Genomic DNA, 12,450 nt, shown 5'->3' on the forward strand with positions numbered 1-12,450 from the left:
AATCACAGAAGAAGAAGAAGAAGAGACGCGGTTATGAACTATACAATTTGCCGCAACACGGGTGAGGAAAGAAAGGCTTCGCCGAACCAGGCCAGTCTGCACATTTCCGGAAGGAAACACTAATAGAAAGGTCGACAGTAGGACAAAAAGGTACTAACTCTTGACGTGCTTGCTTTGAACGGTTTTTAGGGGGACTGACGGGTATAATTTTGTCCTGCTGTGCTTTAAACAACATTTTGTTGTTTGTGTAGAAGTGACCATGGCTATGGTAGGACTGAGAGCTTCCTATCACAGGATGTTGGATCGGATCGAGCACTTACTCCCAGCTAAACTCAGACCCATCTACAACCACCCCGCAGGTAACACATACCGAGTACGGTCTGATTTTTGCACTTTGGTACCGCTCATGGGTTCTACACATTAAGCAAAACCATTATTTTTTTACTTAGCAGATCTCGGACTGCCTAGCTGTGATTAGTATTATGAGATTCTGCAGTGTTTGTGTTGTGGCATGATGAGACTCTAGAAAGTAAAGCATTAGCGAGTTTGCGTACAGTTGACCTTGGAGCTCACAACATTGTAGTCTCATTTTTAGCAAACTAAACCTTAAAACCAGCTTAGTCCAGTCGTCCTGTTTATGTAGAGAGTGCTTAGTCTAGAGGTATGTGTCAGAATGTATAAAGTCAAGAAAGACAATTTAATCAGTATTTTATTTTAATTATATGTATGATAATTAACTTAAACCAAAAAGTAAAAGTCAAACACACAGGCTTTCAACAGGATTTCTCAACTCTAGTTCAAAGGAACCACTGACCTATAAAATACATGCCTGATATTGTTTGTGAGATAATTATCAAGTCCTTCATGAACTGGGCTAGGTGTGTTAGGAGCATGAAAAACTTGCAGGGCAGTGGTCCTCCTTTACCAGGGCTGGTAAAACCCTACACTTTACTGTGAGTAATTTACTATTTAGTCATAGTTTGGAAATAAAGAAAAATCCAGGAAAACTTGGTTTAAATTTCACTAAAATACTTAAGCAAGGGTGAAAACACAAATAATAATTAGCGGCTTTTCATAATCTGTCCTGCTTCTGTCACATTAAAACTAAAACTGAATGGGTGACACTGAGCGATTAGCCACTGTGTTTAGCAGGCGCAAAAGCCTCAAGTTCAGTTTATCTAGCTGGGGTTTAGATTTCGATCTTAGTTAAAGATAAAAAGATGTAACACTTTCACCAAATGTAAAGGTGGTATAATGAGTTGCATGAAACTCATCACCTCCAAATCGTTTTGTCACAAAGGGCAGAACTAATTATTCTAAAACTTAATCTGCTGTGCTGTCAACTGAATGATTGCCTACACTGACAAACGATTGGCTGTGTCTGTAGAGGCTATTCATCGCTGCTGCTTTTAATGCCTCTGCTGGATGGTTGGGGCACCCGCACAAGGGGTGTTTAATTGTAGATGGCAGTGCATGGCTCTCTGTATGCGATAATGCAGCAGGGCTCTAGAGTGCGACCAATTTGGTCGCACATGCGACCTAATTTCTCAATGGTGCAACTAAAAAAAATCTCAGGTCGCACCGGTGCGACCAGGCGACCGAGGGAAAAACAAAACAAGACACACATTAGGCCAATATCATGGTCTAAACCAATCAGAGATAGTGAAGGGCGGGACAATATTGTAGCGGTGATATGTGAGCGACATTCAGCTTAGCCAATCAGAATGCAGCACCAGGTTTATACATGTGCGTTCGGACGTTCTGCAGTAAGTTTAGTTTTGTATATGAGACTCGCCGGATGTCCCCAGAATGGAAGTTCGGGTTCTGGAGCTCGGCGGTGTAAAGTGTTGTAACGCTCACTTAAGTCCTGACTAAACAGTTAAAGTGACTCTACCCTGTCGTGTGTTTATTCCCACACCTCCACCACCGCACAGCAAAAGACCCGCAGCATCCCCACCGGACAGCGGCTAGGTGAGCCGACCCACTACAGTAGCAAGGGGCTAATGCTAGCGGTAAAGTGCGGCGATAGTAAAGGAAGTAAAAACACGACAATATTTTCGTTAAGTAAAATATAAAAATAACTAAAAGACTATAATATATTACAATACATGTAGTCAAAATACGCAGTGAGTGCACAGCAAGCGATTTTGGGAATCTGTGTAAAAGATACACTCTAGAGCCCCATACACACACACACACACACAAACATATACATATAATTTTAAATATACACACACATATAAATAGATATACACACATACATACACATTTACTCTATTATTATTTTTATAAGTGTGCTATAATTAGTCTACATTACTATAATTAACTGTATTATCGAATTGAAAGGCTGAAAAAGCACAATGCATCTATAAAACACATTACATGCCGCAATAAATGCACTGCCCAAGTGTCCCCTCTCCCCACTGCCTTTCAGCGACAGGCAGCAGCAAACAGATCATCATGTTGACCAGATTGTTAGTTATTTACAAGTCAGTATTGCCTGTATGGACAGTGATTTAAAAAAAAAAAAAGTGAACCTGTAAAACTGTGGTGTTAAATGCGATGCGGTCGAAAATTTGGGTGCACCTAACTTTTGTGCTGGTGCACCTAAGAAAAAAAGTTAGGCGCACCAGTGCAACCAGTGCAAAACGTTAGTCTAGAGCCCTGTGCAGTCCCTGTCTTTAACTGGTAAAAAGAAAGGGTCAGTGGCAGCGTGCATGTTAGAGGGGGCACATGACAGTCTATGGCCCTTCTTAGGCAGCAATGTAAAACTGGATATGACTAGATAATAATAATAATACATAATAGTAATAATAATAATACATTTAATAAATGAATAATAGTGACTTTTTTTAATAATAATAAAAAAAAGTGTAGTCCCAATCTGAGCAAGTGCAGTTTTTTATTTGCATAAGCTATTATTTAATCACAGGAATTGATTGATCCTTCGAAAACAAAACAAAAAAATACAAAAAAACATTTGAGATCCATGAGCCAATTGTGACCATAAACACACTAGGCATATTAGTCAAAGGGGGTCTGGTTATGCACATATATGTCGCAAGACCTGACAATACTTTAGTAGTTTTGAAAACTCTGAGCCAGTTTATACAAAGGTGCTGCGCTAGTTAACAAGCCTCCTTAGCCTACCCATTTACATTAAACGCTTTAAAGTTGCTAATCAAGAACTTTGAATTGGGCTGGTGGTATGACGGTACATTCGGTATACCGTCTTTGATTCTTCATACTGTATGGATTTTTCAAATACCGCCATACCGTAACATAGTTAATACAACAGCTGTAGACTTCAGTAGGCAGCAAATCATATAATATTCCTCTATAGTCAGTCGAGAAAGAAGCTTTCAGAGCAACAATTAAAACAGTGGATTCCAGGTACGTCTTACGAAAATACTTCAGGTCAGTTGTTAAACCAATGTTATTAGCGAACTGGAAGTGGAGATATATAAAGTTGTCCACTTTTCTACAACAGACCTGTGGTCAAGTTGTACAGTGGAGTTTGCAAACATCGTTTAATTTGTTAAAGGGAGAGCTAAGGGTAATTGTACAATACTTAAATATTAAATAAACAATAAAAATTGTATTTATTGCAATAGTTTCACACGTACTGATTCCATAATATATTGTCATTTTCTGGGGCCAAGTAAAGCTTATAGTTAGAGATGTACCGATCGGGGTTTTTGACGGCGATTTCGATCTCCGATTTCTTTTCAGAGCGATCGGCCGATAGCCGATGCCGAACCGGGGTGGGGTGTGTGTGTGTGTGGGGGGGTGTTCAACCTGTGGGGCGCGAGTGCCTGACCAGGGGGTGTGGCGGCATTGCGAGTTTTTTTTACTTCTAAAACTAAAGCAATTCATTTTTCACCCACGGGAGACATATCTCATTAGTCTAACTGACCACGCACACACGCACGTTAGATGTTATACAGAAAAAACCTTAAAAATAGGACGAACAGTGAAGATAAACCGATGACGGAAGCATTGACGTGTGTGTGCCTTTAAGAGAGACGCTCTGTTCACAGTATCGATATAAGTGATTCATGAGTCGATTCATTTTATGCGAAGCGTAAGTTTCTTTTCTCAGTTATCTCTCCGTGTTTACTGTTATTAATTAATGTCGTGGTTTTAAATAAACACCAGCTACTAAAGAACATTTTATGTGACTCTCTTACATTAAAAAGCTCATTTAAAAAGTTAAAAAGTTTAATTAAACTGCTATTACCACAGATCTGTAACCGAGTCAGACTCGTTCCGTCTGTGGAACTAAAAGTTTTCTGTCAGTCAGAGCAGATGATCCTGAGCTATGTATGATGCACAACGTTAATTATGTTATTTTAGGTCGTGAAGAGCTTTCATGATGGTTTCTGTACGATGGTTGATGAATGGTGATGTGATGGTTGGTGCTTTGTAGCTCAAAGTCTGGATCCATTAAAAATCGGCCGATATCGATTTATAGCCGATCGATCGTTCCATCTCTACTTATAGTACTGAAGACCTTCTTTATATACATGGTAATTTTTTATATTCTATGTACTTATGACAGTAGAATAAGCCACAGACATATAAAAAGTCCCAGTAAAAAAAAAAACATACTTTATTTCATTTGTTAATATACATCCATTCCTGCATTTTAGGCATGCAACACATTCCAAAAAATTGTTGGGACAGGGGCAATTTGGGGCTAGTAATAAGGTAAAAAGAAAAACAAAATAAAGATGTGATTTTAATTAGGTGATGTCAACTGGGGATTGTAAACATGATTTGGAACAAAAACTGAATCCTCAAAAAAGACAGGTTTAGTGGTACTTTGTAACTTGATGTCCCCAAAAGTCAAATTCTTTGAAACTTGATGTCCGTCATGGAGAAATTTGTACCCTTAAACTCGACATTTTCCTTTAACTTACTAGGGGTGGGGCGACGCATCGGTGTAATCGTTTGCGAAAATTCGTAGATTTGCAAAAATGTGCATCAACGCGTTGCAAAGATGGCCACCCCCACCGATAACACAGCTTTCTCTGGGGAGGTGGCGGCTAAAAAAAACTTGCACACGAGCAACTAAAGTGTGGGAGTGTTTTTGACAGAGACCCAACAATATGGTGCTCTCTTAACGCAAAATAGAGATGGTTTATCACAGCTGTTTGACTTCTATGCACTGACACTTAAAGAGCAAACATCCCGAAGCGCATTTTCAAGACGGCAGCAAGACACGACCGTAAGTTCTTTTTACATTTACTTCTCCACCCTAGAGTTATATATTAGGGATATTAACATGTGTAGCTAAGGTGCTGTTAGTAGTGCTATGTTAGTAGTAGTCACTAAAAAGTTGATTTTTAACCGTCTTCATCGCTCCATGTTAGTAAAGTGAATAAAATAATAAATAATAATAAAAAAGATTTCTGCACCGTTGCTCTTGTGGTAACGTAATGTAGCACCATGCGTTAGGTAAGATTGTTATTCGCCCGATTTATATATTTTTCTGTTTACGCTAATGGCATGTTAAAGGGAGATTATAGCTTAAACTAACATTACAAATCGTTTTATTCCCAGTTATAACTATTTTAAGTTTTAAGTGTAGTTTTAAGTAGAACATTGATTCTATATTTCAGGTAAAGAGTTCTGTGACATACAGTGGTAAAAAAAAAGCTGCCACAGCAATTTAAATTTGAGGTCTAGTGGTTTTCTGATGAAACGTCTGACAACACAGTAGTGATTATGCCTTTATCGTTGTAATTCAGAAATGCTTTATATATCTCTTTTTAAGGGTCAAGCAAAGATGTGTGGGGGACTTTTTCCACAAAAAAAAACCCTAGTCCATGCACACCCCAGATGGCTGCTGAGCTGTCTGACAGCATCCTTTAGTTGATTGTTAAGACAACAAGAGTATTACTTAAACTGCACCAATTTTTACTGTAAAACAATTTTATTTTGGACTGGTGGTATTCATCTTAAGAAAGACTTTACATTGTTGTTGTTGTTAAATGTATTGTACTACAGGGACAGTGGTAGCCTAATGGGTAGGGCTTTGAGATATCAACTGAAAGGTTAAGAGTTCAAATCCCAGCCACTGTTGGGCCCTTAAGCAAGGCACTTAGCCCTCTCTGCGCCATACAATGGCTGACCCTGTGCTCTGACCCCAGCTTTCACACAAGCTGGGATATGCAAAGAAAGAATTTCATTGTACTGTACATCTGTATATGTGACAAATAAAGGCATTCTATATTTCTTTACTTGAATTTTACAAGCTACTTGCCTTAATTTTATGGGAGACTTTATGTTTGACATTACAATTAAGGGACCTTTTAACACAGGTATTTTTTGCAGAAGTGCATATTGTGTTAAGAGAAGATTAAAGAAAATATTGAAACATTAAGATTAATTCTGTTTTTTCATTATTTTATTTGAGCACACACACAAACCCCTTTACAATAATCAATAAACAGGTTTTGTTTAATTGATTATTCGAAAAAGAATTGTTAGATAATTGATAAAAAATAGTCGTGAGGTGCAGCCCTAAACGTGACATGTTTAGCTTTTTGAAAATGTATTCATTTAATTTTAAATTAATAACAGCCGCTTTGTTCAGCGCTTTGGCTTGAGCGGTGCGGTAAAATGTCATCAAAGTGCACATATGAGACAAATCTGCATCAGTGTGGAATAACCATCAAATCCACTCTGAAAGCGTCCACATGTATCTGTGTTTAGCTGGATTTCCCTCCTGTTTTACTTTTACACTTTTGTTATAGCTCAAGTTCAGAAAATTGTTGAGAATCAGCTTTTCCGAGTCTAAAATGCTAATCGTAAAAAAAAAGGTTGATGTAATCAGTGGTGTATAGTAACGAAGTAATAATACTTCGTTACAGTACTTAAGTAGTTTTTTGAAGTACTTGTACTTTACTGGAGTATAAAAATTTTCGGCAACTTTCACTTTTACTCCACTACATTTTCTAAAGAAATTGTGTACTTTTACTCTGTTACATTCGCTGTATGTAAATTCGTTACTCGTTACTACAGAATGAAAGTTGAATGATGTGAGATGTGTGACGGACTGCACGCTGGTTTGGTGAATCTGCGCTTGTGAGTTAGACGGTGGTTAAACACATTACTGCGCATGTGCAAACGTTCTCTAAAAGCTATCGGAGTTTTCTAAAAGTGCGTCGTTCACCCAAAGACCCGCAAATATGGACATTTCAGAAGCTCCCCGTCCAACACACTGATGTGAGTTAACAATGAATAACAAAGTAAAGCTGTAGCGTAAGCGTTTTTTAATATTATTAGCATTAACATTGTTCAGATATCTACCTACCATTTTTACCGATTACATTCGAACCACAAATAAAACGTTTCATAAATCATTACATTTGTTTAGAATTCATTGACTGCAAAACTCATGAAGACACGTCCATTATTTTTAAAAACTCACCTACAGACAAATATTTCCTCAGATAACTTATGTATTAGACCAGTAGAGGAGAGATTCATGGTGCTGAGGAACATGCAGCACATCTTTAACCCTTTAATCATCTCAACAAGAACTCAACTTATCCAACTTATTATTCATGATTTTTCAGCTGTTGGCTTCAAGTTAGAAATGGTGTTTTCTTAAAGTAAGAATACCAATATTTTTTTAGTTTAACACATGCCATTCAGTGAGTAGATACGGCCCCAAAAAAGATGATTTAAATACAGCTTATTTTACTCAAATATTTTTATTTAAAATAATGGTTGAACAGATCATTAAAGGGATAAAAGTGCCACACGTTGTTAAACTCTTGAGTTTTGCTTTAGATCAATTATGCCAAAATTATTATTGTTATTGTAATATACTACCCAAATAAAAAAATGGGACAGTATAGAAAATGCAAATAAAATAGATGCATCTTACATTTACATCGACTCACATTCTAAAAATGTTGGAACAGGAACATTTAGGGCTCGTAATAAGTTAAAAAAAACAACTAAATAATGTCATGATATCAAACAGGTGATGTCAACAGTTGATTATGATCATGAATTGGCACAAATCATGTTCAGATGAAAGGAAGAAAGGTTAATTGTTATGGTGGTTTACAGGCTTAAAAGAACAATCTTTATATTTAAAATGACCGCTTCCATTTATACTAACAGCATTTACTTTTACTTCTACTTTTAATACTTAAGTACATTTAATATCAAATTACTTTTGGTACTTAAGTACATTAAGCATCAGATACTTTTATACTTTTACTCAAGTAATATTCTAAAAGGTGACTTACTTCTATCAAAGTAAATTTCTGGTAAGATACTTGTACTTTTACTCAAGTATGGCCTTCCGGTACTTTATACACCACTGGATGTAATGTATTAAAAGAATGACACAGGAACACTAAACCTCTCTTAATTATTACTGCTAATAAGTTCTCTCCACTAATGCACCGCCACACTTCCTAGGTAGAGTGCAGATTTAACTGCAGGTAGAATGTGAACAGCTGAAACACTTCATCGCTTGGTATTCCTGATGCCAAAATGTTTTTGATGTGTTATGAGAAGAAATTGCAATATTGCAAAGTGCTTTTCTGTTCCAACTTTTTTAGAATGTGGTACAGGCCTAAAATTCAGGATTGAATGTATATTAACAAATAAAAGGAAGTTGACCAGACAAAACATGATCTTGAGTTCATACTGTCTGCAATGGAATAAAAGTAAATGTAAGGAACATTGCATTTTTTTCTTGATGCACGTTCAGTAATCCAGGTACACAAATTCACAAAGCTGAATTAGTTCATCAAGTTTGGTGTGGAGACAAGTTTCGTCTCCCATCCAAGTGACTCTTCAGTCTGTACTGGTAGTGAATACCCCAACCTTAAACAGTGGTGTAAAGTAACGAAGTAATAATAATTTGTTACAGTACTGTATTTTTTGGAGTATCTGTACTTTGAGTGAAAAATTTCAGCTACTTTTACTCCACTACATTTTCTATAGAAAATGTGTACAGTACTTTTACTCCAATGCATTTGCCACATGAAAATTCGTTACTTGTTACTACAAAATAAAACAACAAGAAATTTGGTAGCGAAATGCTGTAAGATGTGTGACAAACTGCAAGCAGGAGTGGCGAATCTGCGCTTGTAAGTTAGATCAGTGGTGAAGCCAAACAGAACTCCCTATCCAACCTCACGAAACACACTGATGTAAGTTAAGAATGATTAACAAAGTAAAGCCACAGCATCATAGTTTTTATTTGTTATAATAAGCATTAAGATTGTTAAGTAAAGATATCTTTAAGTGAAGATATCTAGCTAACAGTTTTGATTACATTCAAACCACAGATATAATGTTTCACTAAATGTTGTTGGAATAAATTTTTAAGACATGTCCATAATTTTCAAAAACTCACCTGCCAACAAATATTTCTTCAGCTAACTTCTGTATTACACTGGCAGAGGAAAGATTTATGGTGTTGAGGAAAATGCACGTCTTTATCTCTTTACTGGTCCCACTAAGGAAATAATGTTAAAAAAAAATTATTTCTTTGCTTTTCCTAGTTTACAACTTCACAACAGCGTGTAAAGGATCTGCACATCTTTATCATTAAATGAGTGGCTAGGTTTGCAGATAAGTGTAAACCGCAGAGTCCTGGTCAGAAGAGGTCGATCTTCTATGTTGTGCCATCCGTTTCGGCAGTGGCTGTTTAGTTTCCCCGATGTACAGTTCCCGGCATTTTTCCCGGTACCTATCAGCATACACTACTTTGTGTCAGGGGATCTGATCCTTAGGGTGAACTAGTTTCTGGCGTTGCATGTTTTGGGGTTTGAAAGCAACTGACAAGTGGTGTTTGGAAATATGTGCCGCAATTGTTATGCTACTCTTGCCACATACAGAATCACCACTGGTTTGCGCTTAGATTGCTGTTGGCTTCCCTCTCCCTTAGATCCGCTGGAGCAGTGTTTGGGCATTTTTCCGGGTTTGATGAGTGCCCAGTTGGGTAACCGCCTTTACCCAGAGCCTTCTTAATATGAGATTTCTCTTTTTCCTTGGCCGTAGTGTCAGTGGGAATGCTGTTCACTCGGTGGTGCAGCGTCATGATGATTCCTAGTTTGTGCTCCAGTAGATGATGGTAGTCAAATCTTAAGTAATGGTCTGTATGTGTCGGTTTGCCATACACATCTACTTTCAAATGTCCCCCAAATATCTGAACCAATGACTGGCTGGTGTCCCTCAGTAGGACCTTAGTGCCTTCTTTTCCATGTCGTCCATGTACAGGTTTGCAACAATAAGACTAAGTGAGACTAGGGACCCCAAAGCACACCCATGTTTCTGTTTATAGAATTGTCCCCTGTACTTGAAGTAGGTGGACTGAAGACACAGTTTTAGGAGTGAGCACACCTGGTCAGTGGTAAGGGTGGTTCTCTTGCTCAGGTTGGGGTCGCCTTGTAGTTTCCTACGGATCACCTCCACTGCCTCAGCAACCAGAACGAAACGTATCTCTACACCAAACTTGTGTCCAGATGAACTGATTCAACATTGAGGCTTGTACTTTTACCCTGTTTTATTAAAGTGGCTCTAAAGTTTCTTAGTGGCTACTGTGTTTTAATTTTATTTACATATCATTCACATTTGCAAATATGTACAGGGGTTGGACAAAATAACTGAAACACCTGGTTTTAGACCACAATAATTTATTAGTATGGTGTAGGGCCTCCTTTTGCGGCCAATACAGCGTCAATTCGTCTTGGAAATGACATATACAAGTCCTGCACAGTGGTCAGAGGGATTTTAAGCCATTCTTCTTGCAGGATAGTGGCCAGGTCACTACGTGATGCTGGTGGAGGAAAACGTTTCCTGACTCGCTTCTCCAAAACACCCCAAAGTGGCTCAATAATATTTAGATCTGGTGACTGTGCAGGCCATGGGAGATGTTCAACTTCACTTTCATGTTCATCAAACCAATCTTTCACCAGTCTTGCTGTGTGTATTGGTGCATTGTCATCCTGATACACGGCACCGCCATTGGATGCACATGGTCCTCCAGAATGGTTCAGTAGTCCTTGGCAGTGACGCGCCCATCTAGCACAAGTATTGGGCCAAGGGAATGCCATGATATGGCAGCCCAAACCATCACTGATCCACCCCCATGCTTCACTCTGGGCATGCAACAGTCTGGGTGGTACGCTTCTTTGGGGCTTCTCCACACCGTAACTCTCCCGGATGTGGGGAAAACAGTAAAGGTGGACTCATCAGAGAACAATACATGTTTCACATTGTCCACAGCCCAAGATTTGCGCTCCTTGCACCATTGAAACCGACGTTTGGCATTGGCACGAGTGACCAAAGGTTTGGCTATAGCAGCCCGGCCGTGTATATCGACCCTGTGGAGCTCCCGACGGACAGTTCTGGTGGAAACAGGAGAGTCGAGGTGCACATTTAATTCTCCCGTGATTTGGGCAGCCGTGGTTTTATGTTTTTTGGATACAATCCGGGTTAGCACCCGAACATCCCTTTCAGACAGCTTCCTCTTGCGTCCACAGTTAATCCTGTTGGATGTGGTTTGTCCTTCTTGGTGGTATGCTGACATTACCCTGGATACCGTGGCTCTTGATACATCACAAACACTTGCTGTCTTGGTCACAGATGCGCCAGCAAGACGTGCACCAACAATTTGTCCTCTTTTGAACTCTGGTATGTCACCCATAATGTTGTGTGCATTGCAATATTTTGAGCAAAACTGTGCTCTTACCCTGCTAATTGAACCTTCACACTCTGTTCTTACTGGTGCAATGTGCAATTAATGAAGATTGGCCACCAGACTGGTCCAATTTAGCCATGAAACCTCCCTCACTAAAATGACAGGTGTTTCAGTTATTTTGTCCAACCCCTGTAGTTTCCCTCTAAGGTTTACTTTACCTTAAGTCTTCATCTGGTAATGTTATAGCAAATGAACAAAGGAAATAATTTATTTAAAACTTTACAATAGCAGGATATTTAGTTAATACTGTCATGTCACAGTTATTTAATTCATGCATGCCACTCTTGACCAAGAAACACAAGAAGGTTTGTCAAGTTTGTCATTTAAACCCAAAATTATGTCAACTTTATAAAAATTGCATGTATCTGTCAAGGAATATTATTTCTCTGTTTAATGAGACTCCTTGTTGTACATTTTCATTCAATTCCATACCTTTCACTATAGTACCTTTTGAGGTGAGTGGGATTGAATATTTTTGATCCTGGAATAGGAAGAAAAAAATGTTTATAGACCTTGAATAAATAACGTTTCTAGTTACAGGGTTAATACTGTTCGCTTAAATGTAGCCCCATATCATGATGCGCCGTCCTTCATACTTCATTGTTGATATGCTGTTTTGTGATCATACGCACAAGCCATTTTTTTTCATAACATGATGTCAATTGTTTTATCTGACCAGATAAAATATATATTAAAGAAAATTGACCCCT

General features: G+C 38.3%; 1 protein-coding gene across 1 annotated transcript in view; it reads left to right on the forward strand.

Annotated features, from left to right (window-relative positions):
• Window positions 1-24: 24 nt before the first annotated feature.
• mpc2b (mitochondrial pyruvate carrier 2b) overlaps window positions 25-12,450 on the forward strand; it is a 28,828-nt gene continuing 16,402 nt past the window's right edge. Inside the window, exons 1-2 of the mRNA XM_063005836.1 lie at window positions 25-150; window positions 252-359. Coding sequence (XP_062861906.1) covers window positions 260-359 — 100 coding nt within the window. The 5' untranslated portion in view covers window positions 25-150; window positions 252-259. The remainder of the gene's footprint in view (window positions 151-251; window positions 360-12,450) is intronic.

The sequence above is a fragment of the Trichomycterus rosablanca genome, chromosome 12 (genome assembly GCF_030014385.1).
Source record: "Trichomycterus rosablanca isolate fTriRos1 chromosome 12, fTriRos1.hap1, whole genome shotgun sequence".
Lineage (NCBI taxonomy): Eukaryota > Metazoa > Chordata > Actinopteri > Siluriformes > Trichomycteridae > Trichomycterus > Trichomycterus rosablanca.